The 26,004-nt window shown below is 40.2% G+C and overlaps 6 protein-coding genes across 8 annotated transcripts; 3 read left to right on the top strand and 3 right to left on the bottom strand.

The window, feature by feature from the left end:
• The first annotated feature begins 150 nt into the window (after positions 1–150).
• LOC147332770 (uncharacterized) lies at positions 151–3,746 on the top strand. The gene is made up of 4 exons (XM_086289491.1): positions 151–518; positions 709–845; positions 953–1,058; positions 1,145–3,746. Exons 1-4 carry the CDS (start codon positions 248–250, stop codon positions 1,837–1,839), a joined length of 1,209 nt encoding a protein of 402 aa, XP_086145617.1. The 5' UTR covers positions 151–247; the 3' UTR covers positions 1,840–3,746.
• LOC147332769 (uncharacterized) lies at positions 2,772–5,595 on the bottom strand. Of its 2 annotated transcripts, none has more exons than XM_086289489.1 (4): positions 4,694–5,595; positions 4,470–4,588; positions 3,949–4,054; positions 2,772–3,851 (listed from the first exon to the last, which is right to left on the bottom strand). In XM_086289489.1, the coding sequence occupies exons 1-4, from the start codon at positions 4,968–4,970 to the stop codon at positions 2,959–2,961; spliced, it is 1,395 nt and encodes a 464-aa protein (XP_086145615.1). In that variant the 5' UTR covers positions 4,971–5,595; the 3' UTR covers positions 2,772–2,958. The 2 variants fall into 2 exon arrangements, with proteins under 2 accessions (XP_086145615.1, XP_086145616.1); XM_086289490.1 differs by having other exon boundaries at positions 2,772–3,848; positions 4,694–5,590.
• Positions 5,039–8,471, top strand: vac14 (vac14 homolog (S. cerevisiae)). The gene has a single exon (XM_086289487.1). The coding sequence runs from the start codon at positions 5,328–5,330 to the stop codon at positions 7,698–7,700; it is 2,373 nt and encodes a 790-aa protein (XP_086145613.1). The 5' UTR covers positions 5,039–5,327; the 3' UTR covers positions 7,701–8,471.
• A 2,239-nt stretch (positions 8,472–10,710) lies between these two features.
• trim35-13 (tripartite motif containing 35-13) lies at positions 10,711–14,552 on the top strand. Its single transcript, XM_086289484.1, has 6 exons — positions 10,711–11,231; positions 12,118–12,213; positions 12,311–12,541; positions 12,638–12,660; positions 12,731–12,849; positions 12,939–14,552. Exons 1-6 carry the CDS (start codon positions 10,824–10,826, stop codon positions 13,475–13,477), a joined length of 1,416 nt encoding a protein of 471 aa, XP_086145610.1. The 5' UTR covers positions 10,711–10,823; the 3' UTR covers positions 13,478–14,552.
• slc27a1a (solute carrier family 27 member 1a) lies at positions 13,548–20,352 on the bottom strand. The gene is made up of 13 exons (XM_086289482.1): positions 19,967–20,352; positions 19,527–19,694; positions 19,033–19,427; positions 17,455–17,622; positions 16,775–16,844; positions 16,580–16,671; positions 16,390–16,499; positions 16,064–16,273; positions 15,850–15,976; positions 15,608–15,745; positions 14,945–15,109; positions 14,676–14,822; positions 13,548–14,588 (listed from the first exon to the last, which is right to left on the bottom strand). The coding sequence occupies exons 2-13, from the start codon at positions 19,691–19,693 to the stop codon at positions 14,431–14,433; spliced, it is 1,947 nt and encodes a 648-aa protein (XP_086145608.1). The 5' UTR covers position 19,694; positions 19,967–20,352; the 3' UTR covers positions 13,548–14,430.
• Positions 20,353–20,546: 194 nt separating this feature from the next.
• Positions 20,547–22,809, bottom strand: ptger1c (prostaglandin E receptor 1c (subtype EP1)). Of its 2 annotated transcripts, XM_086289485.1 has the most exons (3): positions 22,729–22,809; positions 21,016–21,852; positions 20,547–20,867 (listed from the first exon to the last, which is right to left on the bottom strand). In XM_086289485.1, exons 2-3 carry the CDS (start codon positions 21,844–21,846, stop codon positions 20,688–20,690), a joined length of 1,011 nt encoding a protein of 336 aa, XP_086145611.1. In that variant the 5' UTR covers positions 21,847–21,852; positions 22,729–22,809; the 3' UTR covers positions 20,547–20,687. The 2 variants fall into 2 exon arrangements, with proteins under 2 accessions (XP_086145611.1, XP_086145612.1); XM_086289486.1 differs by lacking the exon at positions 22,729–22,809 and having other exon boundaries at positions 21,016–21,968.
• Positions 22,810–26,004: the final 3,195 nt, after the last annotated feature.

Raw genomic sequence — 26,004 nt, 5'->3', positions numbered from 1 at the left:
ATGTCTTTATTTCCACATATATTGTTATAATAGGGAGATAAAACATCTGTGCAGGCAGAAAACATATTCTAATGCTGCGTTGAATTTTCCACTGTGTTGTCTTCAGCAGCTTGGGGGTGGGGGCGAAGAAAGCGTGTTCCCACAATTCCTTGCGGCACAGCTGTACATTTCACATTTGATTAAAGGAGCTGCGTTCCTACGCTGAGAATCGTTTCAATATTTCCAAATACTGAGCCTCGCTGACGAAATGATGTGCGACACCACAAACCGCAGTTTTAGGACGCAGCTGGCCGTTATTCTGGATAAGCTAACAAAGGCGGCTCTGGTTGAAATAGGCAACCTGGCTGATGAGTGCTCCTCCGTCCTTCACACCGAGATATCCTTGCACAAGACGGAGAACGAGGCGCTGAAGAAGAGGTGCTACTCTTTGGAGGTCCAGCTGAGAGCAGCGAGGGAGGCACAGACGTACCCCGAACACGTCAACAACAGCGTCAGTCGCCGGGATCGGCACCCTGCAGGTAAGAAATCGGTGCAGACTGGTACATACCAGGGGGCTTCCACATCCTGCATGATATTTATAGTATGGGGCTAGAATTACAGTGGACCGAATAGCTTTATTGCATATAATCTCTTCTGAGATTCTACTCTGCATACTGGTGATCATCATTCTCTAGCAAGTCCCAATGTTGCATGTTTCTCTTCTTCCAGAACAGCACCAACCTGCTCCAGCCATTGATGGAGTTTTTGGGAAGGACTGGTGCATGGACCTGTGGAGAGAAGAGAAGCTGCCCTCTCAAAGAAGAGAACCAGTGGAGACTGCCGCTACAACCAGCATGGGAGCTGCGGTTGGTGAATCAGTTGGAGTCTGGGTTTAAGTTTTGTATTTGTAACAAGCAGCAAACTAGCTGAATGATTGCTGTGTTCATAGCTACTTGTCATTTCTTGTTGGTAGGCAATCAATATGATGGAAAGAGAACCTGATCTGATTTTTGTCAAGGAGGAGATGTTTGATGATTATCCCATTGGACAGCAGAGGAGGCTCACAGACAACAGAAAAAGTAAGTGCATATTAAAAAGACACCAAACACAAGTCATAATCCCGTCCTGTGTGTGTACTGGTTTACAGTGGCTCTCTTTTTAACAGTTGTTGGGATGTTTGAAGAGGACAGCATGCTTCAAAGATCTGTTGATGATCTCCAACTTCACTCGGGGGAATTGAACAACTTCTCTATGACGACTGACAGTGAAATACAGCAACGCGCACAGCCGACAATTATGGACAAATTAATAGACGATGCGGCGATGGGCGCTCTGATTAACAACACAAATCCTCCTTCAGTTGCCACAGAATACTCAGACTATACGAACAGTATTCACATGAACGCAACCAAAGAACTCAACCTTCAGGAAAAACCGGTGAAGCCAACCAAACAGTTTGAGTGTTTATTTTGTGGAAAAATATTCAACTATTTAAGCAGCCTGAAAGTCCACATTAGGCGACACTCGGGCGAGAAGCCCTTCAGCTGCCCAGTGTGCGGAAAGAGGTTTGCACAGAAGACGTACCTGAAACTGCACCAACGTGTGCACTCGGGTGAAAAGCCGTACAGCTGTCCAGACTGTGGAAAAAGTTTTTCTCAGAAAAGCTCTTTGAATATACATATCCGGACACACACGGGTGTAAAGCCTTATAGCTGTGTGGATTGTGGGAAATGTTATGCGTACAAGTATGGTTTAAATCACCACCAGTGTTTTAATTTGTCGGTCAAACCAGAAGCTTTTGACAGAAGTGCTCTCAGTATCACCCACAGTTGCTCATCATCTGCCAACATGTCCATATAACCCTCAACGTGGTTTAAAAACATTATGAAGATTTGAAATACTTGTTCTATTACAAAACCAACTTTAATGCCCATGTGGTTATCATTACTGCTCATTCTTTGGCACGCTTTTAGCTTTGTTACAAATGCAAATTCAGCAACAGCCAACAACAGTATGGAAAATGTGTCCTTTTTTAAATGAGCCATTAGACTGATGGGATTCAGTTTGACAGGTTGGAGTCCCCAAGACATTTCACATCACGCTTAACAAGGAAGTGATCAAAAATGAGAGAGAACTTCTGATTCATGATGAAAAAACAAAAACAAAAAAAGCTTTGCTGGCTTCTCATCCATGCACGTGTAACATGTTTAAATACCTCATGTTTCAGACCACAAAAGGCTTGCCCAAGCTGGTGGCAAAATAATTACTTTAGGCAGGTTCTCCATGATTTGCACATGTGTAGCATAAACCTTCAAACTACCTCTTCACATCAAAATAGAAGTAGATTAAATCAGTTTGTGTCATGTTTTATATTCCACATATGCCTAGACTTATGTTTAGGCAACATACATTGTTTCTTTGAAAAAATTGTTATTGATATTTAAAAAAAAAATGCTTGTGTTTGTCATATAATATTTGAATGAATTCCAAAAAGTTTCAAGATTAAGTAGTGTTACTGTTTGAAATAAATATTTATATTGTGTTGAACTGTCTTAATGTCCAAACGGAGATTTACAACAAATGTTCCTGTAATAATTGCCCTGAACAGTCTACGCTGACCCAGCTCAGTGAATTATATTTACCAAAGAAAAATCTGTTCCTGAAACTCCTCCCCTTTGTACTCACATGCACGTTCATCGTTATAAACCTTGTAACTAAAACTGACAAATTTGTGAGTTTTGAACAAAAAAAGCAATTTTAAAAAGTAGAAAATGTAAGAAATTATATCATAATGTAAACATTTGCATTTTATTTGTAAAGTCAAAACACCAAACTACTAAAATATTTTTCTTCCATACAAGAGTTTTTAAGCACAACACTACAGACTACAATTTATTACAGACGTAACATTAACTATCCTTTTGCTAAAGTTTTAAAACCGTAGAAGAGGCGTCAAAGTTGATAAGTTACTTCAGTTTGTTACTGACTGACTGCTGCTATCATGTTCTTCACGTGTCTCCTAGGTATGGGCCTCTCGCCTACAACCTCTCGATTTCTATGTGCCATTAAATGATGGTTGAGGTTCACCTTCTGCGTGAAGGTTTTCCCACATTTAACACAGCGGAACGGTCTCTCGCCCGTATGGATGCGCAGATGACACTTCAGATTGCCTTTCTGGGTAAACCCTTTCCCACATAAGCTGCACCTGTGGGGTTTCTCACCTGTGTGGACAACGTAGTGAATCCTCAGAGCTGATGGGTTGGCAAAGCTCTTCCCGCACAACTCGCACGACTTACTGATTCTGTGAGATGGCACTGGAGGCAGGCAGCTGTGTGAGTTTAACTTGTTCCTGTGTGGGAAGTGTTGCTTACAGATGCTGCAAAAGTTTGACTTGTGTGACTTCATGTGGTGTGTTAGAGTGCCCTTGTGAAAGAATGTCCTGTTACATATTTGACAAGTAAATCTCTCTCTGTTTTGATTTCTGGAAGTTTCTGTGTTACGCACATTAAAGTCATCGTGAGACTCTTTATCCACAGCAGAGTCTTTTTCTGTACTGTCTACTGGCATTGTTTGCTGCTCCTCATGGCTGGGCCCAACTTCAGTAGTGTTCACTGCTGGCTCCTGCTGACTTTCCTGAACAAACTGAACATCATCATCATCGTTGTCATCCTCTTCGATTGGAATGATATGAGTGCTGAAAGCTTCTTCTGTATCATTGATGGATACCACCTGCACAGATGGTTCTTCAATACCACCCACCGATACAACCTGTTCCCCATCTTGATCAAAAGACAGACTGCAAGTGCTGCCATCGAACGTGTAACCAACAGAAAGTTGCTCTGATTCCTCAGCCACGCTGTCTTCATGTTCTGCTGCACAAAAGCAAAAATTCAAACACTGAAAAAGCTACTAAAGCTGCTACATCTGCAGGGTATATTCCCCTGGCTAAGTTCTTCTTCCCTCACTTACCTTCTGTGCTGAGCGTTTCTTGCTGGCAGCGACTGACAGCATCCCCCTCGTAGTCTTCCTCTTTGATCTCAGTCACAGTTATTTGGTCAGATAGTGCTGTCACAGACTACAAAACAGAAAACATCCGATCCTAAATTGTAGTTTAATACAGCAATATGTTTGTAACAGTAACGCTTTGTCAGTTGTAACTAATGATGAAATGATCAGCAGCAAATTTTGATATAAAACCAAAACAAAAAGATGCTGTGGAAGATGTGCACGTGTTTAGATTTTTTAATATCATAAATACGCCATATTATTCCAAATGAATTGTTTAGCATTACTTTGTTTACATTTTATTATTAAACACATTTAAAATAAGGTCTGCTTTTCAATGTGCACAAGCAGAATGTGTGTACCCTGGTAATCAGTATTCTATATTAAACCATTTATATATGTTGCCTGTCTGGAAACTCTGTTATAAATTGCTCATAGGCATAAAGACAGCAAATACGTCATACCCGAGTCTAACTTGTTCTCACCTTATCAGGGGACTGTGGTGAGTCTGTGTATCTCTGCAGACTGTACGGGTCTCTGTCTTTCCATAGATTCATGCACCAATCTTTCCCAAAGATTCCCTCTATGGTGGGAGGCCCAGGCACTAAAGAAAGGTCAAACAATAAAAGTATGAAATAAACACACAACGAAATACAAAAGTGATGGCGATCACGAAATCAGATTTGCTTTTGCGAATAAATTCAGCTACCAGCAGCATCCTCGTCTCTGAAGCACATAGTTTGCACACCCACACTGCGATAACTTTTGCACAAACTAGGGGCGTCGCTTCTCACTATAGTCAGCTTGCACTCCAGGCTGTTTACTTTCTCTGCCAGGGCTGAATTTGCAAACAGGAGCCGAGACAGCTCCTGCCGCAGCTCAGCCGAGTCTTCGTCCACAAGTTTGCAGACCTGGCTCAAAGCAGACCTGGCCATCGTCTCCATGATGGACGAGAGCTGCGAGTGAAAAGAGCGGCGGCTCGCCATGGCTGCTGATTGTGGCTACGACACAAACAGCTCAGAGAAAGTATGCTTAAAATCCAACGTGCGATGTCGTTAGCTAGCAAAGAAAACGAAAACGCTCATTGGCTGAACACGTAACTAATCAAGCTAATCTGAGGTAACGATACACACAAAGCGGGACCCAAATAAATGTTGCAACTGTGACGTATTTCCGGTGGATGTAACCGGTCAGCTGCGTTGTATTAGAAAGCTTCCTGGTTTAGCAAATGAAAGCAGAAGCAGCTGACTGTCTCTTCATCAAATTAATTAAATGCAATACGTTTCCTCGCATATCGACGCAGATTTGAGCAGACCGCATCCGGGACCAACGCAGCTGCGAAAATGAACACGGAGAAAGACTTTTCGCCGTTGACGCCCAACATCGTCAGGGCTCTGAATGATAAACTGTACGAAAAGAGGAAAGTCGCAGCTCTAGAGATCGAGAAGCTGGTGCGGGAGTTTGTGGCTCAGAACAACGCCACTCAAATCAGACATGTGATCCAGATTTTAGCCTCGGAGTTTGCCCTCTCTCAACACCCGCACAGCCGGAAAGGGGGTCTCATTGGACTGGCAGCTTGCTCCATCGCCCTCGGAAAAGAGTCGGGTCTGTATCTGAAGGAGCTCATTGAGCCTGTACTCACGTGTTTCAATGACTCAGACAGCCGCTTGCGCTACTACGCCTGTGAGGCCCTCTATAACATAGTCAAAGTGGCTAGGGGAGCTGTGCTGCCCCACTTCAACCTGCTTTTTGATGGTCTCAGCAAACTTGCAGCAGATCCTGACCCAAATGTAAAAAGCGGATCTGAACTCCTTGATAGACTACTGAAAGACATTGTCACCGAAAGCAACAGTTTTGACTTAGTGGCATTTGTTCCACTGTTGAGAGAAAGAATCTACTCCAACAATCAGTATGCCAGGCAGTTTATAATTTCTTGGATTCATGTTCTGGAGTCTGTGCCAGACATCCACCTGTTAGACTATCTCCCTGAGATCTTGGATGGGCTCTTCCAGATCATGGGGGACAATAGCAAAGAGATTAGAAAGACCTGCGAGGTGGTGCTTGGAGAGTTTCTAAAGGAGATTAAGAAGATTCCCTCTACTGTGAAGTTTGCTGAGATGGCCAACATATTGGTTATCCACTGCCAGGCTGCAGATGAGACCAAATTAACAAATGATCTGATCCAGCTGACAGCTATGACATGGATGAGGGAGTTCATCCAGCTTGCGGGCAGAGTGATGCTTCCGTACTCTTCTGGCATCCTGACTGCAGTGCTGCCTTGCCTTTCCTATGATGACAGAAAGAAGAATACTAAAGAAGCTGCTAGTGCTTGTAATTACAGTCTAATGAAACTGGTCACTCCTGAGGATGATGAGGAAGAGGAGGAGGAAAGGCGTGAAAGCACAGGGTCACCATCTAAGGAAAATGACAAGCCCAAAACAGAGACAGACAGCAATGATATGCTGAATGCATCCCAGGAGTCTGTTAGTTTCAGCAATATCAGTTTCTTCACTCCAGCAAGTGCTGATAGGCCTCAGGTAACTCTGGACCTGGATGGCATTGTTCAGGTGTTGGACCGCCACCTTCATGACTCCTCCACTGGCATGATGACCCGCATAGCTGTGCTTAAATGGCTTTATCACCTCTACATCAAGACACCACGCAAAATGTTCCGCCACACAGACAGTCTCTTTCCCATGCTCCTGAAAACTCTGTCCGATGAGTCCGATGAGGTCATACTGAAAGATCTGGAGGTCTTAGCTGAGATAGCATCATCCCCTGCTGGCCAAACAGACCAAAATTTGTCCTGTGACAACGCTGACAATAAAGTGGTGCTCAAGGTACCAGAGAGTGTGAAGCCTGCACAGCAGTCCAGCACAGGATCCAAGGGGGTGGACTCATCCCCCTCCACTCCCAGTATGAACTCTTATTTTTACAAGTTCATGATCAACCTGCTCAAGCGTTTCAGTCTGGAGAGAAAGCTTTTGGAGAACAGAGGAGCTTTCATCATCAGACAGTTGTGTCTGTTGCTTCATGCAGAGAACATCTTCCACTCCATGGCTGACATCCTGTTGAAGGAGGAGGACCTTAAATTTGCATCCACCATGGTTCAGACACTCAACACTATCCTGCTCACCTCAGCTGAGCTCTTTGAGTTGCGCAACCAGCTGAAAGACCTGCGCACTCAGGAGAGCTGTGCTTTGTTTTGCTGCCTGTATCGTTCCTGGTGCCACAACCCTGTGGCGACTGTCTCACTTTGTTTCCTCACGCAGAACTACAAGCATGCCTATGATTTGATCCAAAAGTTTGGAAATCTCGAGGTTACAGTTGACTTCCTGATGGAGGTCGACAAGCTTGTACAGCTTATAGAAAGCCCCATTTTTACATACTTGCGTCTGCAGCTCCTCGATGTGGAGAACAACCCATACCTGATAAAGGCACTGTACGGTCTGCTGATGCTGCTGCCTCAGAGCCAGGCCTTTCAACTGCTCTCCCACCGCTTGAGTTGTGTTCCCAATCCAGAGCTCATGAGGACTGTAGATGAATCCAAGTATATGGACTCTAAACAGCACGTGGCTTCCAGACGTGCCTCTCACGCTCAGGTGGATTACAGTGAGCTGCTCCAGCATTTTGAACGTGTCCAGAGCAAACACCTTGAGGTACGACACCAGCGCTCTGGGCGTTCCTCTGATCACCATGACAGGAAGCTGATGTGAAGTTATTATACCATAGTAGGATGAGATTAAAAAAACAAATATCAAGGAGTGAAATAATAATATGGTTGTAAGATGAGAACTGTTACTGAAGCCAAATAGTATAACAATAGTAAGTCAAATTGTAAGTGTTTGCTAATGAAATACTAGGTAAAAAAAAAAAATCAAATAATCAGAATATGTATTTAATACAGCACACTACAAGGCAAATTAATAGTTAATTTCTTCTGTGTAAATTTAGTATGGAAAATGTACATAGTTGCTCATAACTCATCTAATATTGGTCATATTAGGCAATATCTTGAGTTCCCATTATACCCTGTCAGTTTGTTTTTCTTTTTAAAGGTAAATTAAACATTCACTATGTTTCGTGTTAAACTGACAATCATTTACTTTAATCATTTATTCTAGAGTTAAATGGTGCACAAGTAATTCACCATGTAATTCAATTTCCACGTGAGCCACTGTATTTCTGTGGTATACTTTGTTTAGTAGTACTACTAGAGTTTATGTTCAGTTTGGCCTTAACCTCACTTCAGCCAGAAAAGAAATCTTTTTAAGATTGACTGCGCTAAAGTAAGACTTCAAACTTGAAGGAGCTGATGAATGGTCTATGCTGTTGTTTTGTTTCACAACAACTTACTTACACACTTTGAGCATTTAATTCTTTTGCTTTTTTTTTTGTACAGTGTCTGTTCTGCTTACTCATCAATGCTCTTTTGTCTTTCCACATTTGTCATTCCAATGTGAAAATGATTAAAGTGGACCATGTGATTCGAAACATTTCAGTGTTGTTTTTAAAATGTCTTAAAATAACAAATAATTACTATTTTGTTAATAGTCAGACATTTTCTTTTAGAAAGTTAAGCCAACTTTTGCACCATATTTTCAGTATTTAAATTATGTTTGAAGAGAAGGCGTTCTCAGTTTTGGTCACATTGGGACACTGACTGGGAGTTATTCTGTCATAATAGGCTGTTAATAGTAAAAAAAACAACAACAACAACAACAAAAATCCCCTCTCACCCCTGCTGGCGGTCAGTCCTTCAAGATCATGTCCTCTACCAGAGGCCTGGGAGCTTGAGGGTCTCTTAGCTGTTCCTAGGACTGCTCTCTTCTTAACAGAGATCTTAGATGTTGTTCCTGGAATCTGTCATATAAAACAGAAAATCCTTCTTTTTTGTTTTGTGTCAAAGAATTTATGTGAATTTATAAACAGTCTAGTGTTAACATTACATTACATAACATTACATATATTACATACTTGTTACTATCATTATAAGTATTATTATTGCTATTACTATTACAATTATTATTTTAGTCTTGGTTAATTGCTTTCCTCACTGTTTTTCTATTCTGTTTTAGGCCTGTAAGTGTATTGTTAATACCAAACCTTTTCTAGGATCTTACTTACATAAGGAATTCCTTAATTATTCCCAATGTTAATTAATTCTTCTACCAGAAAATGTATTTTAGTGCTGATCTTTGTACTTGAAAGAGGGAGTGACAGGATACACCCTGGACAGGTTACCAATCTATTGCAGGGGCACCTAAAAACAGTTTTCACTTAATCAATTATAATCATCGTGGCTCATACTTTGTCTTTTTTCATCACATACATACAAGAGGAATATTTTCACTTGTGTTCTTTAAATTTTACATTAGCCTAGCTTGAAACCTTCCTTTCATATGTGTTAATTTGTGGTGAAACTAAAGGCTCTCTCCCACTCTATTTGGCTACAAGGGGATACTTATTTGTATGTAATACATGCACAGTGATACAGATCTTTTTGGTACTGAGTTAAATTTCCAAATGGTGGATGATTGCTGCTGCAATGTATGTGGAAAAGCCTTCTTGACTAAAAGTGTCCTCTCTATTTTAAAGACTCTCGACTTCACACATCCATAGTGGCAAGCACATGGTGACAGATTTTTCCCACTCTATGTAGCTGATCAGGAGTGAACTGTAATACCTTCAAACCTCATCATGTGACTGAACACATAAATCCACAGAGCAAAGCAGCAATAATGTGTTTTCCTAATTATTTTGATCTCATCCATTTAGAAACCATTTACAAGTGAGTATCACTGTAAACAGCTGAAACATGATTACAGAGCAAACTCTTACATGACTGTAGTGTTTATATATATGCAGTATGTGTGTGTTTAAGTTTGTTGGCTCTTGTGTTGCTATTAGTGTCTGAACTGCTACCCTGGCTCTGGCATGAGCACAAATCAAATTTTCACTTTGGCATCTCAACAAGAAGGCAGGCGGCTAAAAATAAAATTAACCCACTTTATTTAATGTTCATGACCAAATTAATCTCAAAGTTCACACGGTTTGCTTAGATGTGTTAGGAAGCTTTTTAGGCAAAGGTGGACATAAAAAAGAAGCAACATCTTTTTCACTCCATCACTAATATAATAATTGGACTACAAATTCCTCAGAAATCCCTGTGCCCTTTTCCCATCAACACACTCAACCTAATTTGGGGTGGGTTGATTGTTCTAATAAGAAACAGGCCAGCTTGCTTTTATAGATGTTTAAAATGGACAAATCCACCGCCATGACCACCATGTGACTGTTTGCACACCTTTTTTGAAATATAAGGACTACCATAAGGGATATGGAAAAATGATGTGTCACTTCCTAAAAGCCTCATGTCCAAAGCTAAACTTAACAGAGAAAAAATGTTCCAGTGTTGATGACTTCTTTCTATTTATACTCCCACCCTGAGTCTTATTTTGGACCTTGTTTCTTAGTCACCTCTTTTATTACACACAGACTTCAGAAACTTCTCAAATAACTAGAGGCGATAATAACACAAGTGTAATGAGAAGATCACCGAGGGTGCAGCTACTCTATCATCACTATTCTCCCTTCTGTCATCCCTAGGATTATATTATTTGTGCACATCTGAATAGATAAAATCTCTTTGATAAAGCGATGTTTTTTTTCTCAGAGGTGGTGTTTATTTGAGAAAGCACAATCTGCATGCACAACACAACACAGCATGCCTGTGTGAGCTGAGATATTAACACTTATTTCTGAGGCTAAGAAGTAGCCGTCCAGCACATGGGAGTGGCTTTGGATCCTGTCATATCATCAAAGCTCTGTGTAGAAGAATGGCCACCAGACGTGCTCATACTGAGGATGACCTTTCCTGCCCAGTGTGTGGACATATTCTAAGTCAGCCTGTGGTGCTCACTTGCAGACACAAATTCTGTAAAGCCTGTCTGAAAGACAGCTGGGACACACAAGACAGTGGGGATTCACATTCACACTACTGTCCTCTTTGCTGGCGCCGTTCCTCTATGGATCAAATAGTCGTGAGCACTGTGCTCGAGAAGGCCTGTGAATCCTTCAAGAAGGACAGAAGCAAGAATGACCCAGAGGCTTGCAAAGAGCATGGAGAAAAGCTCACACTCTTCTGTGTGGAAGACTTAGAGCCAATTTGTGGTCTATGTGGGAAAGCAGCTGCACACTCTGGGCACCGGCTTTATGCCATCGGGGAAGGTGCCCATGACTGCAAGGTAAGCATGTTAAGGTCACAGGGATACTCAGACCATTTACTTTTTGCAAACATAAGTTGCACGGTTTAATTAGATTTCCTTATCTTAAACATAAATAAATTTGCACAAAACAATCTCTATCTGCAAATGACGCAATGGATAATGAAAAAAATGTTTGTTGATGTATCAGCCACAGTGTTTGCAAGGTAAATGACAAGTCAATGACTACAACCTAAGATTAACAATAAGGTTAAGCCTGTGTAATTAAGGATATGAAAATATTTCAGAAGTCAGCCTCAAAGACTGTTTATCACTTTATAAACAGGTGATGCATCATGTTGTACCTCAACTGTATTTTAATTGAAATCTTGTCAAAAAAAAAGAAGTTTTTTCATTACTTTTGACTTTACTCTTCTGAACTTCTTTTGTATTTCTCATAGTCTGATATGCTGATACAATATGTGTGAAGCTTTTTTTCTGACAGTGTTCATTAACATTCTAATAATAGATTTATATATTTGGTTTACTGTTGCTATTGCTGTGCGAAAAGAACTGAAACTTGACTCCCACACGGTTTCTCTGACACCACATTAACTCTACTCATGCCTTCTTCTGCCTGGTCTCAAGACCAGTAAACATTTAATATTTATCTGGAAAATAAAACTATAGGAGCCTATATTATACTCCTGTTTGGATGCTTGATATTGTTTGTGTCACCAGATAAAAAGATATTTGTCTCTTAAAGCCAATGCTGATGTAATGTGCAGCTTTGCACTGACATGGAATGCTGCCATGAAGGGTATGCAGCAGCTGAAAGCCCCGCTTTGTGCTGGCAGATTGGCCACCTGCCAGAGTGACCTTGTTTTAAAGAGTTGATGGCCTGTCTTTTTTTTTTTTTTTTTTAAAGGAGGAACTAAAGAGTGCACTCTTACCATTGAAAGAGAAATTACAGCTGTACAAGAAGACAAAAATGGTCTGTGAGGAAATGGCAGAACATGCCAAGGTACTGTCGGTTCCATCAGTTCCAAATGTTGCTTTGGACTTCAAAAAGAGCCAAGGTGCGGAAGCAATGATTACTCATCAATCATGTGTCTTTCCAGAACCAAGCTGAACAGACTGAAACACAGATCAAACAGGAATTTGAAGCCCTTCACCGTTTCCTTAAAGAGCAGGAGGCTGCCAGACTTTCTGATTTAAAGGCTGAGGAGGATCAGAAGAACTTAATGATTAACCAGACGATTGAAGAGATCAATGGTGAAATGGCATCTCTTTCCAACACCATCAAATTAGTTGAACAGGAGATGTCAACTCAAGATATCCCATTTCTTAAGGTAGACCAGATCAATTAGAACAGCAAGCTGACTGTAATGTTTTTATATATTTGAAAGTATCATTTGATTAATGATCCTCTTTATTTTTACTTTCAGAAATACAAGGAAACAATAAGGAGGTAAGTGCTACCACATCCACTTCAGCTTATTAACAATATTCACAAATTAACTGCTCGAGTATCTTTTCAGAACCTGGCAAAGTTCTCCCGATCCACAAATGGTATCTAGTGCTCTGATTGATGTGGCCAAGCACTTGGGCTCTCTGAAATATAAAGTGTGGGAGAAGATGAAGAGGATAGTCAAATACAGTGAGTTTCACACACAGAATTTGTTTACCAGTTTTACTGTCATGCTTTTATGCCAATCACAGCACCAACTTCTTACTTATTTCCCCAAGCTCCTGTGATTCTGGATCCGAACACAGCAGCTAGCTGCTTCATCATCTCCGAGGATCTCGCAGTTGTGCAGAACTCTACCCAGATTTTCAAGCTCCCAGACAACCCAGAACGTTTTGACGTCAGTGCTGAGATGCTGGCCGCTGAGGGCTATTCCTCTGGACGCCATAGTTGGGATGTAGAGGTGAATGACAACACCTACTGGGTGGTCGGGGTAGCCAGTGAGTCAATCAACAGGAAGGGTAAACACATTCTAACACCAGCAGAGGGATTCTGGACTATAAGGTTTCGCAATGGAGAGCATAAAGCCTGCACAGCACCGTGGGAGCCGCTCAACATGACCAAGAAGCCGGATGTGATAAGAGTGGTTTTAGACATGGACAGAGGCAAGGTGACCTTTTACGACCCTAGACAGAGAACACCCCTCTACACCTTCACAGATGTTGTCACGCCTAGAGCCTTTCCTTACTTTTGCACTGCTTGCAAAGAGCATCCACTGAAAATTCTACCCTCACGGATATCCTTATCAACAGAACAGTAAATCAACTTGAAGACATTATGAAATTGTTCTGTAAACTCTGAGGCTCTTCATAATGATCCAGGTTACAGTAGGATATTAAAGTAACCTTTAATTGCTTTAAACAGACACAGTTTAAAATCTTTCATTTGAGTTAAAAAATTTCCAACAGATCCATGATTGTGAATATCTTCCCAAGCTTTACAACTACATCTTACAACAGTAATGAGATTTTTTACACAATAACAGTTACTATATGTGACCTAGTATCGTATGATGAAAATATCACTTCTGTGATTTCGACACACAGTTAAGCTCATATTAAAAAATAAAGTCATTAAATACAGATCTTAGTTTCTTAGTTTCATAAAAGGCACATAAAACAGCAATGCTGGCATATTTGTAAACAAGTGTCCTCAGAAGTTCAGATTTGACAAGTGGGATTAGTTTCCCATTGCAATAAACATGTCAAAGATAAAAATGTCAAGGGTGGGTGTTCAAGCTAGTAGCCACATACACTGAATGTTGAACTCTGGTCTCTTAGCCTCATTCATACACACAGCAATAACACAAAACTATTGTTTAAACCTATACAGAATTAATCTTGCAGCACAGTTTATAAACAGGTACATACCATGTAACAAAGTTTAACCTGACTACCCTTTTTTCCTACTCACATTAATGTAAGATTTCTACTCCACTCTATGTGCGGTGATGCTCAGATTTTAAAAATGGACAAAGATGCTATTAAAGGGAATAAATGCCCACACATCATGTTCTGGTGTGTTACTATACAGTGTTAAAACATCATCTGTTACAGTACTCTCTCCATGTCGGAAGCCCGCTCAGTCTCTTCCCTGCAACTGTGGTACATCAAGGCTGAGTGATGCACACACTCCTATATCCGTATATTACTCATTCTCTGAAAAGTAGCTGTTTAAGTAAGGGTCCCTGACTGCCCTGCTAAAGCCTCCAGATCATAAAGACATTCTTCCCTCGACTATAGCGTTGTATAGCTCCTCATTCATGGCCTCGTAACGTGCACCTCTGGTGTTTAAAAAGTAGATCTTGTCATTCGTGAGTCGTGGGTCGAATCCCTCCCTCTGCAGCCTGGTTTTCTGGATTTTAAATGTACCTATACAGAAATATTGATACACACAGATTATAATTTGTTTTCATATGTAGTCATCAGTGGTAGCATAAAACTAAAGGAGCATTTTACCAGTGGTGTCTACATGTGGGGAGATTCTCAGGAACACAGGGCGAGCATACGGAGGAAGAACTCGTTGGATATCCTGCAAGAAATTGCTGCAGTCAAAACTCCCCGTGGCATCTGCAATGGCAGCCATGCCTGCCTTACCTTCCACACCTGGAGTTAAGCATAGAAATAAATAGTTGTAGTATTGAGTTCTTTTAAAATCACTAAACAATAAAGGGGAACTACATAGTCCCAATGCAATGCTAAAGGCAGTTAAGTACATGAACCATTACCTGCCACTGCCACACCATACACTGCAACATCAGTTTGACCCAGAAGATTGCTTAGTATACCCTCAACCTCAGTGGTGGAGACGTTTTCCCCTCGCCAGCGGAAGGTGTCCCCACTGCGATCCCGGAAGTACATGTAGCCCAGCTCATCCATCACTAACACGTCACCTGGGGTGGAGGTAAAGCAAAGTACCTGTGCGGTTTTTACAGCTATTAATCACTGACATGAGTTATTTAAACTTCCAAGTTTTGTTTGAATAACAATTACCTTGAACACTTGAAAAACACAAGTTTAATGTAGCAAATTTTAAAAATGTGATGTGCAAGCTATGCAAGCATAAACAATGACAGGCAGAAAAATGGGTGAAGCTCCCACTACATCGATAATCAGCTGTAGCAAGGTGGATGTCACAGTAAAAGTTTATATATAAACTCTGAAAACAAAACTTTGTGCGAGACATCATTATCAACTTGATCATATGGTAATTTGCTGATTTTGCCAGGTAACAGGGAGAAATGACTCCAGGTGATCTGAATGATCTGAATGAACTTAATCTATTTCCTGCCAAGCCGACTGAACTGCAGTAGACTTCATGAATGTTTGTTTAGAAAAGATGAGGGACAATAATTTCTTTATAGGTGCATCAAACAAAAATTATTCCCAACCTGATAAATAAGCAGAATCATTTTTCTTGAAGACATTGTGAGCGATCTTCTTCTTTGTAGCATCCTGGTTAGCATAGCCATCAAAACGCCTTAATGGGTCTTGTTGGTTGATGCGGCCTACCAGAAGGCCTGGTTCCCCTGCAAGGCATGGAGGACTATAATTTAGCACTCTAAGAAGACCAGCATAGGTCAAAGACTCCCAAAACCCTTCAAGTTGTAACTGCTGTATAGATGTTCAGTACCAGGGCGGCAAGGCACACAGAACCCACGGCTGTCCCGAACAAGTTCCATAGTGTCTTCATCAACCCTCACCAGACGGATGGGGTACACATTGGGAAGAATACGGCTGTTGAATCCACAGGCTCCCACCTGGCAGGATAGAATCAGCTAAACTCTGATCCAATTAACATTGTAATAGTGAGGACATGCATGTCAAGTTACATGGTAGTTGCTGACCTTGCCATCCATGTTAGCAATGCTGCAGTTGCACTCGGTGGCCCCATAGAACTCGCCAATCTGCGCCACCCCAAAACGCTCCATGAAGGCTTCCCAAACACTGGGGCGCAATCCATTTCCCACAGCAAGCCGTACTTTGTGTTGCTTCTCAGCTGGCCGCACGGGCTGAGACAAGAGGTAGCGGCAGATTTCCCCAATATACTGCACCACCTACAAGCCGAGGGAAGAAAAAAAAAAAAATCTTATTGTTCAAAACCTCATGGTTTATGAATAACTTCAAAAAAACTATTATAAATGCCATACTAATGAAATCAATAGGTGCTTACAGTGCAGTTGTACTTAATACAATCTTCCCAGAAGCGGCTGGCAGAGAATTTTTTCTTCACTACAACAGTGAGGCCGTGGATCAGACACTGGCCAACTCCAATAATGTTTCCTGGAAAGAGAGGAAAACTTGATCAAACCTTGAAGGTGAAACTGTAGTCATTAAAAAATCTGTAGACTAGCACCACATACCTGCTGAGTGATAGAGAGGCAGGCAGTCATAGACAATGTCATCAGAGCGCATGCGAAAGGCAAAATACCCAAAAGCAGCAATTCTGTAATAGCTGTCAAAGAAAACAGAGATTCCCAGATAAACATTAAATGTATTAACTTTGAAGAAAGGTGATTTTTTTTTTCTTTTGGTAGTGATTCTTCAAGAAAACATACCGACTGTGAACCACAATGGCAGCCTTGGGCAATCCTGTGGTCCCCGAGGTGTAAATATAAAATAGGCGGTCTGCAAAACAATAGAATATAGCATAAAAATGCACCCTGCAAATTTACATAGTGTTTTATTTACTGCTGGGATGGCATTTTGGAAACCAATGCATTAAAGAACTGAAAATGCAGACATCGTTTCTACTTTGCTTAATATTTCCCTTTGCAATTTCATCTGAACTGTTATGTAAGGTATATCTGAAGCTCACACCTTTAATACTGGCTTATATGTTAATTCATCTAAGACAGATTTACCACTGGGCTAGGAAATGGTTTATTAATATCCAGACTGGACAGTGCAAGCAAGTCACTCTTATCTGCTCCAGACAGCTGTCTAAGAAAAATAAATGCAACTGTCATAAAATGACTCGCATTATTAGCCAAGTATTTTCCTTATCAGGCTTGAGATATATAATTACTGGAAAGTAATTTTAGTTTTGAAATAGCAGTGTGAGAAAAATGAATTACTATGGCGCATACACTTTGGGAATTCAGAATCAACCAAGAACCAAAGGTTAACAGCTACACACACTGTAAGGAAATTGTTTAAGAAGGCATTTGAAATGGAGTCACTCATTAACATACAGATTAAGTGTCAGAGTGAGAGCTGAGTTTAGTGAGATACTCACCATTCATTCCTTTAGGGGGAACACAAGGCGAAGGGGAATGTTTAGGTGCAGCAGCTAAAATAGGGTCCAGAGGTTGAGCAGCAAGACAGGCTAACTGTTCTGCACTGAGGTCTCCTGTACAAAATCGTACCATGGACTGGCTCATGGTGGAACTGATGTCCAACATAGCTGGCATTCAGGAAGAAACATAGTTAGATATAAAAAGGGGATATAAGTCAACTCAGTTCAGACTCTCTAGATTGTATGTGTGTGATCATAAAGTTGTCCAACACCATTAGATGATTTTAATTCAGCTAGTGCTCTTCAAGGTCATAACCTTGGGTAGTAATTCACCACAATCTGCTATTATTAGATCACTTCTGAACACTTATGTTTTGATCACTTGGTCTTCTGGGATTCTCATTCGCCCTTTAACTTGAATTCCACTTTGGTAAAGGGGAAAGTTGCAGGGAATCTAATCACATACTTGTGTATGTACAGCCAAAAATTCCTGGCATTTGCCAGTTTGACACAGTTGCTGATGTTTTCTCTCTGTGCAAGTTTGAGATTCATGGGATCCATGCCACTTGTAAATGATCAGAATAGGACCTCCACTAAGTGATTTAAAAATAGCACTGGAAACTAACTAAAGAGCTCAAGGTCGCACAATTGAAGGAGAGATCAGCCAAATTCATATCAGGTATTGTCTCTGGCTTTTAGAAGTTGTATTTAAACTGCGTTAACTAGCTTCACCAAGAATTTCACTGGCAGCATGGATGCCAACGACAGGTCCAACTCGTCTTACATTTCATAGGCCCTGTCATTATTATTGTTTGTTTTACAGCAGGCTGAGGGTCGCAGATGTGGATACTGCCAATATTGTTGTGACGGTGCTGGACTCCCTTGTTGTCAGAGAGGCGGATGTTGTCCAAGATAAGGACAATTCTGGACAATACCCTCCACCCACTCCATGAGTGCCCAGTCACAGGAGCACGTTCAGTGAGAGACTGAGATTACCTAAATGCACCACTGAACCACACAGGAAATCATTCCTGCCTGAGGCTCTCTCTCGGTACAATTTCTCCATCTAATGCACAGTACACAGTGCAATAGTTAAAGCCTTAATATTTGCATATGCTCTACAGTGACAATAACAAAATACAGTTTTACAGTTTAAAGTTTAGAGTACAATGTCACTCATATATTTAATCTCTGTAATATTCTGGATATTTATAATTGAGCTATTTCTTATACTTTGTAACTTTGTAATATTTTAGATTAGTTCAGTCTGTTACTGTTCTTATTGTCTTGGAGCAACTGTAACTACATCATTTCCTTAGGGATTAATAACATATTCTAAAACAGATTGAGTGTGAACAACGACACCACCTAAGATGACCATCTACTATACCGTTACAGATATCAAGCAAGGAATCTGTAGCTGAGACTAGCTGTATTGTGGGTGCAAACATAACACCTGTCCCTTGCTGACAGTATAATACTGCATCACAGATTTATACAAACAGCTCCATTTATACAAAATTAAAACAAATACTCATTTTATGATCAGCTCTCTCTACATCATCTCTACATTCTTACCATCCGCCAGCTCAGCTCCGAACACAATCGCCCGTGACTCTGATACCCCGATACAGTGCAGAAGAGGATCACAGCGGAGACTAAAGTTGATGAGTGCAGCTTCCACTCCAACTTTGGCCAAACCCAGCCAAAGTGCCACCTGTAATGGCCTACTTTCCATGAAAAGGGCCACAACATCTCCGGAGACCCATCCTTGACCTCTCGCCCAATGGGCGACTCCATTTGATATCTCATCCAGCTGGGTGAAGGTCCACATTTCTCCTGTGGCCTCATAGATGAGAGCTGGTTTATTTGGGTGGAGTTTCACTGTCTGGGTGAAAATGGAAGGAATATTGCTTCCATGGTGCATGTAGCGCCATAAGGCCAGCTTCACTCTCATGAGCACATACAAGCCACTGGGGGAGTGTGACAAGAAAAATCAGGTCTAAGCACAAAGATGTATACAGATATACACGCAAATGAGTCACAACTTGATGTAGATGTCGTTAACTTACTTGAGGTCTCTCTTGGCCGTGCGTGCTGCAATGTAGAAGTATTTCCAGCTGCTTGTGCCTAGATATACCCCAAGACCTGCTGCCAGACTCCAGGGCCAGGACACCCCGAAGAGACGACACAGTCCCATGGACCCCAGAGAGGCTGAAACACTCGCTGCATTGTGCATTCTTGTCACAGTATAAAAGGAGAAAGACGAAGCGTTTAGCAGAAAGAAGTGGCTTGAGCTAAAGCCTACATGAGTTCCACTCTGGAGGCTTAAAGTACTACAGTTGCAGGTCAGTACACACGAGAAACTTTTGCAGGTTGTAACTAACGCATTACTCCACTGAACGGAGATTACGTTTTTAAAGAGAATTCAGCTCAAATTTAAGCATCGTGTGTGAACAAGCGGCATTTAAAGAACCACTGTTTACTCACAAACTTTAAACGCATAACTTACCTACAGGTCAATTAGACAGAAGCACTGTCACCTTTCACCCGATAACCTCGCAGGTCGGCCCGCCTTATTATTTAGAAAACTAGCGGTATTTCAAATCGTCCTTCCGTTTGTTGGGAGCGTCGAGAAAGTCCCCAATGAAGCGTTTTCAGGAAAATCCGTATTATTTTTTTTCCAAGTCTTAGCACACTTTTACTTCTTACAGCGCAGTTGTGCTCAAGTATTTATTAGTTTATTCAAAGTACATCTATAAATATGTCAAACATACGTTAGCGAGTCCAGTCACGTGTCCTCTACGAGCCTGCGATTATAATTTGTGCCCAAGTGGCACAAATGTGAATGAGAACAGTTAAACTCCAGCTGAATGTGGCTATTTTCTGTACTCCATATTGAACAGAGTCGCTGCCACAGAAGCACCACCCACCACGGGCGTTAACCTTCTCCTGCAGGTCCGCTATTTGTTAAACTCACTGCTTGTCAAGCTTTTCTCAATTTTGATTGGTCAAAACTAATACCGCCCCATTGGCCAATCTGCAAGTAGCTGCTATTGATGACAGAACCGGTACAGACTACTAAATGTTGTGAAATGTAGTTCAAGTCCGCCTCCATCTCTTATTCACTAACTGCTTGTGTAAATAAGCTCTTGGTTTGTTAATAAATAGAAAGTATCTATGTTCTCTATACAAAAAGTCCATGAGTATTATAGTTAATGCAAATAGTGGAACTATGTTCTTGTCAGGGTCCATCTCTGTCCACAAACTCTGAAGAGCACTGTCTTCCTCAGTAAGATGTAAACCCAGGGGTCTAAGATCTGATTCCAGGAGGCTATACGTAAAGCCACATAGATGAGCTTTTGAGCTGATGTTCCAGGGCTTTGCTTGAGCTGCATCAGAAGAATTTGGATCTAAAATGTAGGAGAAAAATGAGAGAAAACAATTATGATGTGTTATTTATTCTTTGTCCCTTTTTATTAATCAGATCTAATATTAAAATAAATCATATCTAAATTATTGTAGAAAAAAAGTCTTCAGAATAACAAAAGCAGCACTCACAAGGAAGGGGCTCCAGCAGACACAGGAAACAACAGTGATGACTACCAGTTGCGCCATTACCTCTATATCCAATGAAAAAAACAGCGAAGAAGATGATGTACGTGATTCATGACGACCAAAGCGGGTTGTGTGGTTTGTTTGACCATTGGGGGTCTTCATTCTGGCATGCACCAATGAAGCAACACTCATTATGTTGCTGAACAGGGAAAGGGTGAGCGCAGTGAGGCCCAGACATGAGAAAATCAAAGCCAGGTAAGTGTCAGCTGCAAAACATGGAGAAGTAACTCTCAAAAAACACCAGGTGCATGGATATTGGATAGTATAAGTCCCTACTTTGAGTAAAGGCAGAATTGCCAGAACAAGTGCAAGAGCGGAAAGGAATAACACCACCCGTACCACATGAGCCACAGTAATCATATTAAAACGACAAAATGGCTTAGTGATGGCCACACAGCGCTCCACTGCCATAACACAACCGAACAGCAAAGGGCACAGGCCAAAAAACACCATATTTGTTCCAAAGACATCACATAGTTTCATAGTATACTGATGATTCATGTGGAGATACAGTGCAAAGGAACCTAGGATCACATGACCTCCGAGGTCAGCCAAAAGCAAAGCCACTGTTAGAAGTAGGAATGGTGCTTTGGACTGGCGGCAGAATCTACCACGAGACTTAGCCAGGATGCTCAGTGCAGCAAGGTTGGAGATGGTGCCGAATAACATTGTGAAGCAGGATATTGCTAAGCCTGAATTGCTCATGGGAGGTGGGACGCTACTATTCGGCTGGCCACATGTCTGATTCAGATGGCAAGTTGTCATCATTTCCATTGATACCTACAAAAAGAAAAATTATGAAAAAGTTTAAAAGAACATGCATTAGTTAAAGTCTACAATTTTTTAGCTAATTTCAACCTGTTTTGCCATCTAGATATCTCAAGTAAATTGCAGACAACAACACATCAGAGAAGTTAAAAACAAACAAACAAAAACTCAGTAGATACATGCTTTACTGGGCAGCTCAAAGTAATAATAAGTGGTATGTTTCTGACAAATGGGATTTAAAGAGCGTTTAGATGAGCCTCTATTCCTTGGCAAGAATGAAACACAGTAGATAAAACCCTGCTTTTATTCCTAATGAATGATGTAGACTAACAATGCTTAAAACATGCCTCAAATAGGGTCATGCAACAGGCTTGATTGAAGTACAGGAGCAAATCTATACTAGAACGGCTGAAAAAGAAAACAAAACAGAGTGCTGCAATGCCCAAGTCAAAATTCAGACCTCAACTCATCTAAGAGAGCTGTGCATAAATGAACTGAAGCAACACTGTAAAGGAGAGTGGGGAAAGCTGAGTTAAACTGCACTTGAGCTTTTGATGTTATAGGCCTGAGATAATAGAGTAACATCAACTAGAGCTTTAATGAATATGAATAATCTCCTTTGGTCTGCTAATCAGTTATTTCAGTAAGTCTGAAATCATTACAGAGGAATTCAAGGGTAATACTAAGAAAGTGTCACTAGTGTCCAAAGAAGGTTGTCCTTTAACTATGACTGGATCTGTTTATTTCTTTTTTTTTGGGGGGGGGGTAAGTAAGAAATGTCTTGCCAAGATCTCCCCACAATCACGTTTTGCTTAAATTATTTCAGTAGAGGGGAATGTATCTAAACATATAGTATTATTTCTATGTAGTAAATTGCCATTAACTTACCTTCAGACTCCTTTGATGAACACTCAAAAGGAATGAAGGATGATGAATGTGCCTCTTGATAACACAGATGCCTCATGTACCAAATCACAGTATGATCACAGTTGCCTACGATTATTTACTTTCATTCCCCTCCCCTAATTTTTTTTCTTGTCCTCTGAAAGCTCCTCTTCCTGCCTGGTCTACCTTTCTCTTTCTCTATCTGCAGACAGGTTTCTCTGCATGCTATTCTTTCCCGTCTGAACATGTCCTCTAATCTACTCGTAAGAGATACTCATTTGGAACAGAGTAGAGCTAAAAAAATGTTAGTCCTCACTAACATTTTCTTCCTCAAATTCCAGCATTTATACACCAGACAAAAATCATCAAAAGAGTTTGAAAGAGTAGATGATAATTAGATACTTAGATGCACCATCACATGCTAAACAACATCCTAACAGGTATCTCACATATTAAAAATTATATTATTGAAAAAGTATTTTAGACATGTATTTAAACATTTTCTAAACAAGGAATTTGCAATGATAACTTAAACAGCATTATTCATAAACCTATGTGTAGACTTCAGAGTTGTTCAGAGTTGTTATCTGTGATCTTACGTAAACAGGAAGGAAGTGGAGACAGTCTCCCATTTCCTCTCTGAGTATAACTATTTCAGTCTTTGAAGTTGAACCCTCAGATCTAAGAAACATAAGGGGAAAGATGGAAAATGTCATTGAATGGAAGCGGAATTATTTATTTTATTTCTGCTAAACGACTAAAGAAAAATAGAACTCTTTATCCTTCCACTGTTTTTATTTTCCAGATAAAATAAAATGAATGAAGTCGGAAATGTCAATACACAAAGGCCTAAAATATTACAGAGAATATGTATTCAGTTTAAAGCTTCTGAAAATGTAAACAGAAAAACATTAAAATACAATTTTGACTAATTTAAAGACATGTCAGAAGGTGCTTCTGGAGAAAATTGTGGATGCCACAAAAAGCATTATTATGTTACCCTGTGTGGAGCTCTGCTTTATCTGTTTAATCTCTTCAAGCTTCTTTTGAAAAATAAATAAACAGAAATGAAATTGAAAGGAAATTGATGTAACAAGCTTTGTGTAAAGTCATGTTACCAAGAAAGTTTGAGTGCTGTGTAAAACGCAACACACGCAGACACAAACACACACGATGTGAAATAAAAGTTTTGAAAATTGAATATTCTCTGTGTTGCAGCAAGGATTCTTTTAAAAGCACTGTAAGTGTAAGTGTTAGGACACTGAAGGGAAGAACTGCTGTAATAGTTTTTATATATATAATGTTTATTTATATAACGTTTTTAGTCTCACAATTTTTTGTGCCAATGTGTTCTTGGCACCAAATTAAAAATGATATTATTTCTTCACAAGCAATCAAGTTTGACAGTTTTTTTTGTTCCACATTCTTTTTGAAGAAACCATCATTTTTTGGGCCTAAAAAAATCTTGTATATGCAGTTTTTCTTAAAGCTGTTTTTCTTTTGTGATTTCATCTCATCAAAGAAAGTATCTGTAGCTCATCAATGACACTGCTGTAAAGCCTGTAGCAATAAAATCACAATGTGACTGGAGTGGGTTACAATCTGACAAGATTGGTTAGAAATGCAGTATATGTTGGCATGTGATTACCAGAGCAAAAGGCAGGATCTCCAGCAGCTATCTCCATCTGGATGTCCAAATTAGCATGCTTAGTTGATAAAGCCGTGCTTCCTTTGGATATAACAGGCCCCTTATGTACAAGCAGGTCCGCCTCTGAAACCAGACAGACTTTTCTGAACATGCGTTGCTTCTTTGCTAATACTGTATAAAATATAAGTTAAAGGTTGAATTCTACTTAACGAATGGTCAAAAATTCAACTGATTTACCTCTATTTAATGTTTGTGAGTAGAACATATCTCTGAAGTGGTAGTTAAGTGCCCTATGAATCTCAGAGCATTTCCCACTAAGACCAGAACATGTGAAACTTTCCTTTTAGAATTGACTGCTCTGGGCAAGAGGTCATCACTCAAATTCAGTAATCTCTACAGGCACAGGAGAAGAGAAGGAGATGGAGTGAAATACAGTTAAAGTCAGAAAATATTTAGCCCATGACACAATTTTAAATAATTTATTTCTGTTTTTCAGTAGATGAGAATGCAACAAGTTAAAGCTAAGCTAATGAAACTCAGCTTTAATTCAAGTGACTCAACAAATAAATAAATGAACAAATTAAAACATTATTATAATTATTCCTATTTTTCTACCCAGTCACCTTTACTAATGCCCTTTGTCTATTTATTAATTTATTAATTAGAGTCATAACAAATTAATCAGAAAGAAATAGCAAGCGCAACACGAACAGTTTTCCAACATCCATCCATAGGGTCACCAGACGCTATCCTACAAAGAATGTCCTCTTCATTCAGGTCCACTGATTTCTTACTGTCTCTGAGCTCCTGAGAGATTTATTTCAGATAATTCACAAGGGCAGTTCAGTTTTTTTGTATTCTCACTGGCTCAAAATGGTTCCATTTCTGCAGTGGAAATGGGCATTATTAAGAACAAAAATATTATTGATCATTTAGTGGGAAAGAATGGATGGATGGGTTTTGAGATTAAAGTTAAAAAAATGAGATTAAAGTAATAATTCTATTTTGAGAAAAACATCATAATGTGGAGATTACATTTGTTGTTTCAAGACAAACTGGCACACCTGCTACCCTCTACAAAATGCCCCGTGTAGATGAACAAATTGATGAGCTGTCTTATTGTGTTTTGTTATACAACATACATCCTCTTTATTGAACAAGGGTGTAATCATCAATACCGTTGCATCTGTCCATTGCCAGCCATTTCACTACAAATCTGGCCAACTCTTCCAGGTTTGTGCGTGCTTTTCTTTCTGATCGCATGCAGCTGTCTGAAAATTAAGCTTCTACAATTTAATGTAATCAACCCCTATAGTATGTCTGTGAAGGTTCTCAGTCATCCAGGTCATCGTAGTCAAAGGAGCTTGCAAAGAAAAGCGTCTGGACTTTAACCCTTATAGTAGTTTTCTAAATATTACAAATCTAATTATATTGTTATATAACAATGCCTAGAGACGATAAACATTTTGCTGCATTATGTCATACTCAGCCCTCACCTCCTTATTGTTCCAGATTCCCAGACAAGTTAAATCAGCCAGATTTTAGTCTGAAGCCAGCATTGCAGAAACAGTAATAACTGCCTTGTGTGTTGATACATGATGCATTGTGAACACAGAGATTTCCTTTTTGAA

This window comes from Aulonocara sp. 'chitande type north' Nkhata Bay, linkage group LG4 (genome assembly GCF_057382095.1).
Source record: "Aulonocara sp. 'chitande type north' Nkhata Bay isolate Kocher_YH1m ecotype deep benthic linkage group LG4, A_spYH_male_GT1.1, whole genome shotgun sequence".
In the NCBI taxonomy this organism is placed as follows: Eukaryota; Metazoa; Chordata; class Actinopteri; order Cichliformes; family Cichlidae; genus Aulonocara; species Aulonocara sp. 'chitande type north' Nkhata Bay.
This window is presented reverse-complemented; position numbering and strand designations above follow the sequence as displayed.

Bases quoted from the DNA above. Each gene is read 5' to 3' on its own strand.
- LOC147332769 (XM_086289489.1), bottom strand. From the start codon at position 4,970: ATGGCGAGCCGCCGCTCTTTTCACTCGCAGCTCTCGTCCATCATGGAG. The intron at 4,589-4,693 runs GTAGCTGAATTT...ACCTTTCTTTAG, and splicing joins CAGAGACGAGGATGCTGCTG to TGCCTGGGCCTCCCACCATA. The intron at 3,852-3,948 runs GTAAGTGAGGGA...GCTTTTGTGCAG, and splicing joins AGAAACGCTCAGCACAGAAG to CAGAACATGAAGACAGCGTG.
- slc27a1a (XM_086289482.1), bottom strand. From the start codon at position 19,693: ATGCACAATGCAGCGAGTGTTTCAGCCTCTCTGGGGTCCATGGGACTG. The intron at 19,428-19,526 runs GTAAGTTAACGA...ACACTCCCCCAG, and splicing joins ACGGCCAAGAGAGACCTCAA to TGGCTTGTATGTGCTCATGA. The intron at 15,977-16,063 runs GTCAGCAACTAC...CTATCCTGCCAG, and splicing joins TTGCTAACATGGATGGCAAG to GTGGGAGCCTGTGGATTCAA.
- trim35-13 (XM_086289484.1), top strand. From the start codon at position 10,824: ATGGCCACCAGACGTGCTCATACTGAGGATGACCTTTCCTGCCCAGTG. The intron at 11,232-12,117 runs GTAAGCATGTTA...TTTTTTTTAAAG, and splicing joins AAGGTGCCCATGACTGCAAG to GAGGAACTAAAGAGTGCACT. The intron at 12,542-12,637 runs GTAGACCAGATC...TTTTACTTTCAG, and splicing joins AAGATATCCCATTTCTTAAG to AAATACAAGGAAACAATAAG.
- vac14 (XM_086289487.1), top strand. From the start codon at position 5,328: ATGAACACGGAGAAAGACTTTTCGCCGTTGACGCCCAACATCGTCAGG.
- LOC147332770 (XM_086289491.1), top strand. From the start codon at position 248: ATGATGTGCGACACCACAAACCGCAGTTTTAGGACGCAGCTGGCCGTT. The intron at 519-708 runs GTAAGAAATCGG...CTCTTCTTCCAG, and splicing joins CCGGGATCGGCACCCTGCAG to AACAGCACCAACCTGCTCCA. The intron at 1,059-1,144 runs GTAAGTGCATAT...TCTTTTTAACAG, and splicing joins GCTCACAGACAACAGAAAAA to TTGTTGGGATGTTTGAAGAG.
- ptger1c (XM_086289485.1), bottom strand. From the start codon at position 21,846: ATGGAAATGATGACAACTTGCCATCTGAATCAGACATGTGGCCAGCCG. The intron at 20,868-21,015 runs GTGAGTGCTGCT...CCTACATTTTAG, and splicing joins TCTGCTGGAGCCCCTTCCTT to ATCCAAATTCTTCTGATGCA.